This window comes from Mytilus galloprovincialis, chromosome 7 (genome assembly GCF_965363235.1).
Source record: "Mytilus galloprovincialis chromosome 7, xbMytGall1.hap1.1, whole genome shotgun sequence".
Taxonomy (NCBI): domain Eukaryota; kingdom Metazoa; phylum Mollusca; class Bivalvia; order Mytilida; family Mytilidae; genus Mytilus; species Mytilus galloprovincialis.
Genome location: NC_134844.1, coordinates 40,655,421 through 40,660,202, shown reverse-complemented (window position 1 = coordinate 40,660,202; position 4,782 = coordinate 40,655,421). Strand labels below are relative to the sequence as shown.

The 4,782-nt window shown below is 30.9% G+C and overlaps 1 protein-coding gene across 1 annotated transcript; it reads left to right on the top strand.

The window, feature by feature from the left end:
- The first annotated feature begins 1,574 nt into the window (after positions 1-1,574).
- LOC143082989 (perlucin-like protein) lies at positions 1,575-4,194 on the top strand. The gene is made up of 5 exons (XM_076259067.1): positions 1,575-1,732; positions 2,287-2,390; positions 3,279-3,360; positions 3,558-3,778; positions 4,088-4,194. Exons 1-5 carry the CDS (start codon positions 1,600-1,602, stop codon positions 4,118-4,120), a joined length of 573 nt encoding a protein of 190 aa, XP_076115182.1. The 5' UTR covers positions 1,575-1,599; the 3' UTR covers positions 4,121-4,194.
- Positions 4,195-4,782: the final 588 nt, after the last annotated feature.

Below are 4,782 nucleotides of genomic sequence, written 5' to 3'. Positions count from 1 at the left end.
TTTGTTCATGATCAGTTGGTTGAAAATGCACATACGGCTTGCAGTACGTTATGTGTATTCTATTTTCGAACTTGAAGCTATGTCTTACTGGAGTGAACTATCTCGGCCTGTCATACAGTTAGAATGATTCCATTAACGGGAGATATACCCTATTACGCAAATCAACGATTTAGTCAAAAACAGATCGTATCTAAAATAGAAGTTTTCGGTTGCGTGATTGTTGCTCGATCTTTAGATTTCTTTTTTGTGTTTTGTATACAGTTATTTGTCTTTTGGTCTTTTTTTTTTTTCAATGACGTTGTTAGTTAATGTTCGACTTTTATATCTTTCACCACTGTTCAGGTACTAAAAGAAACACACAATAAAAACCGGAAAACCGTTTGACAACCACTGAACTACATGCTCCTAATTTAGGACAAGTGTACAGTCCTGAATGGTGAATAGTGTTGCAGTTAAACAATGAAAAATGCCGAAATATTTACTATACATACAGTTTTAAGCCAATGTCACAAGTTTGACTCTAAATACAATAACACAAAATTGTAAAGATAAAAATCAATAGAAGAGACAAGTCTAGTACACCAATTTGTTTATAAGATTCAGCTATATGCACAGGTTTTAAAAATTAATAATGGTGTTTTCGTATATCTTAAAATTAATACAAGTTTGTTCCGAATACAACGATATTAACAATATGTAACATGTCATGGTTACTGAAATTGTATACCTATTGCAAAATTGGCATTCGCACAAAAAGAAAATGCCATGCAACAGATGTATTAAACTGTAGACATAAAATACTTTGTTTGCGCCAAATGCAATGACATTCATAGTTATTTGCTAGAAAATCAAGGTAAGAAATAGTTAATCTTAACTGAAGCTATGAATATTGTTTTTCCTCCATATATCTTAAAACATATGCATGACTTTATGATACACATATTTATCAAGTACGAAGGAATGGATTTTAAAAACTTATTTTCAATAGTAATACAATGTAGATATAAATACAGTTCGATCAGAAACGCAAAATGGTCAGAACTTTGTTATTTGTTCTAGATAATTATTTCAATGGTAAAATTTGTAATACAAATTAAAATAATCAGACTAAACATAACACTTTTCTTTAAATGCAAAATTCGCTAAAAAAATAAAACGAAAATAATTATCACTAATCGTTTCATTTTCCTAAATGAGATACATTTGTGTATATTCTCTAAAATAATTTGTTAATATTTGTTCGTAAAATCATTCTGGTTTTTCCAGGGACTTTCGGTTCATATTTCATTTATATATGATTTGCGTCTTCAGAATACAGGCACTTTTTAAAATAAGTGCATCCGATTATAATTGAGATTATAGTTTTGTAGTAATTTTAAAAATCTGTGTGGATATCGAATACATGAACGAAAGCCAACAGAAAACATATATTCGTCTCATACTTTTCTTCCACCTGTTGATACCATATAACTTGCATTTTCAGGCATATTTTTTTGTTCAAAGATTATTACTTACTCACTATTCCCCATTCCTATGATTTACTTTTTTTTTCAATAAATTCAATTTAGAATGATACATATAGCTCTGGTGATTATTTTGATGGCTACGTATACTGAGGTTAGTGGAAAAGATATATGTCTAGCCAAAAAGGAAGAGAATCGTTTTACTATCTTAAGAAACCAGTTGAAAAGAATCGAAAAGACAATCAGTGACTTGGAAAAGGGACTCAAGGGTTAGTTCTTGTAACTCTGTAGGAATAATAAAAATCTTGCATTTTAACAAAAATAAATAAATAAAAAAAAAAAAAAAGAAACAAGAAAACTACACGTTGGCTGACACATTTTAAAATTTCGTCTTTAATCTTTGAGTTAAGTTTGGCGTTCAGTATCACTGAACTAGTATTTATGTTTATTTAAGGGCCAGTTGAAGGACGCCTCCGGGTGCGGGAATTTCTCGCTGCATTGAAGACCTATTGGTGACCCTCTGTTGTTGTCTTTTCTATGGTCGGATTGTTGTCTCTTTGACAGATTCCCCATTTCCATTCTCAATTTTATTTAATACCTATTTTGTTGACATCTATGTTAGTTAAAACGTATGCTACGGACGTTGCAGATGCGTTTGACTCCAATCTTAATTGACACAGATTGACACTGAAAACCAACACATAGCTAATAGGTCCGAAATGGATGAGAATGTGTAAATGAAATGAATGAAATTCATTAAAATTACTAGTTTAGATAAGGAAAACTAGACCATGAATGATTTTTCTCGCTTGAATATTTCCAGAGAAACATGTAATCAGTGATGGTGGATGTAAAAAGGACTGGTACAGATTTAAAGATCACTGTTACTATTTGAGTAAAGAAAAGAAAAGTTGGTTTGAAGCTGAGGTATGTCAATATACACTCATAATAGTTATCAAAGGTACCAGGATTATAATTTAGTACGCCAGACGCGCGTTTCGTCTACATAAGACTTCTCAGTGACGCTCGTATCAAAATATTTATAAAGCCAAACAAGTACAAAGTTGAAGAGCATTGGGGATCCAAAATTCCAAAAATGCTAAGGTAATCTATGCCTGGTATAAGAAAATCCTTAGTTTTTCGAAAAATACACATACCGAAGAACGAAAACTAAACAATTACAGTTCAACGTTCAACATTTCATATGCATGGTGCAGGTTGTAAATAATTACACTTATAATATGCTTACCTTTCCGGAGCTACTAAGATCACTTCCAGTTTTTATTGGGTTTCGTGTTGCTTAGTCTTCAGTTGTTTATGTTGCTTTTGTATACTTTAATATGTCTGTTTGTCTTATCATTTTTAGCCATGGCTATCTGTGTGTTTGTCTGTCCCTCTGGTATCTTTCTTTTGGTGAAAAGTTAATCGATTTGAAAACTTTTTCTCCTATTCATTGCACAAACCTGAAATGGTCCCAAAGTCTGCTTACAAATGAATGTCAGCCTTAAATATTGATTATAATAATAAAAAAAAACCCAGCATCTTTAAACGAAATTTTAAAAAGTTTTTATTTCTCCTGACTCTCGATCTAAAAACTCGCGACGTTTCGAAGCTTGAATTGGCTGGATCAGCATTCAGAAAAAAATAATATTGCCCGAGTTAATTTGTATCGGCCGAGTTTCTTCATTTGTATTGCATTGACAGTTTTCATCATATATAGTCCAATGACTGAGTAGTTAATTAATAATAACTTATATATATTTTGGCATGTTGTATCATGTTTTTGATTAACAGTTTTCTATTTTAAATTTACAGAGGTATTGCCGAACAGAATACTCATCACTCGTCACCATCAATGATGATAATGAGAACAACTGGTTAATGTCAAAGTTGAAAGGTAACTTGAATTACTCTCTATTTCTCTCCCCACAAACCTATGGAAGCACAAACGAACCATAATAAATACTTTTGTTTCAGATATCATAGTTTGTTTGCTATGTACATGTAGTTATGTTGTAATTAGTACAGCTGTTTTGTTATTTTTAATTTTTAATTTAGTTTGATGGAATAATTTTATAATACCATATTTTTCAGCCAACAATGTTATGAGTGCATGGATAGGTGCAACCGATTGTGATTCGGACAAATGGATATGGTCGTCAACATTTGCACCTATTAAATATTCTAATTGGCACAGTTCTGAACCTAATGGTTACACAAAAGAAAATTGTGCCGCGATCTATAAAAAATATAATGGGAAATGGATTGATGGGATGTGTAAATATAAATCGGTTTTTGTTTGCAAGAGACACATTGTAAGTGTATACTACATAATTGAAATATAATTAGAGTAAATTGAAATTCATTTTTAAAATAAAAAGTTTGAAAATGCCAAATAGAACCAATAATACATTACTTTTAGAAATAACATAAGATCACAAAGAAGTAAATTGGAACCAATAAATAATACATGAAAAAATCAAAATATCAATTATCTAAAAACAAATATTTCAGTATATGTTAATAAATATGAATAAAAACAACGAATTTGAGGTTGAAGGGAATGACTTATCTCAGTTAGTAATTTTAAAATTATTTCCTTATGCTGTTTGTTTTAATTTCAGACACATACCTGCCGTCCATTAAGAGATCTATGAAGAAAACAAAAAGATACGACAAACAATATATGATCTGATTTCGGAAATAAAAATCCTAAAATTGAACGATGTTTAGCTGAAGACTCATGTTTTGTTTATATAGTACTAAGTTATGCCTTGTTTATTGTCATCGCCAGTTATGCTTTTTAAGTCAATATTAGTTCTCTTAATCAGTCGTATACACATGTATTTACACTATAAAGATAAGTTACTAACAGTAAACAAGATTTAAAAAGAATTCTACTAAAATATTCTGTTCATGCTTTACAGATTGGTTTATTATTTTACTTTTGATTCACACGTTGTTGTTATCTCTCTATGTGTGTTATATTTTAATTGTTTTTTGATATGCAGTGTACGCTTTTGCAGAGTTATCCGAAAATAATTGTCATTTGAACCCTCATGCGTATTCCGGTTGTAAAAGATGGCGAAAGATCCTGAGGGACAGTTAAACTCATAGATCAAAAATAAACTGGCAACGCCATTTCTAAAAGTGAAACAGACAAACAAACAAATAGTAGTCCACAACACAGAAAACTAAAGAATATGCCACACGAACCCCGCCAAAAACTAGGGGTAACTAAAAGAGAGAGTGAATTTACTAATGAGGTATTCAACAATCATGTGTCACTTGAACACAGATAGCACCATGATCAAACATA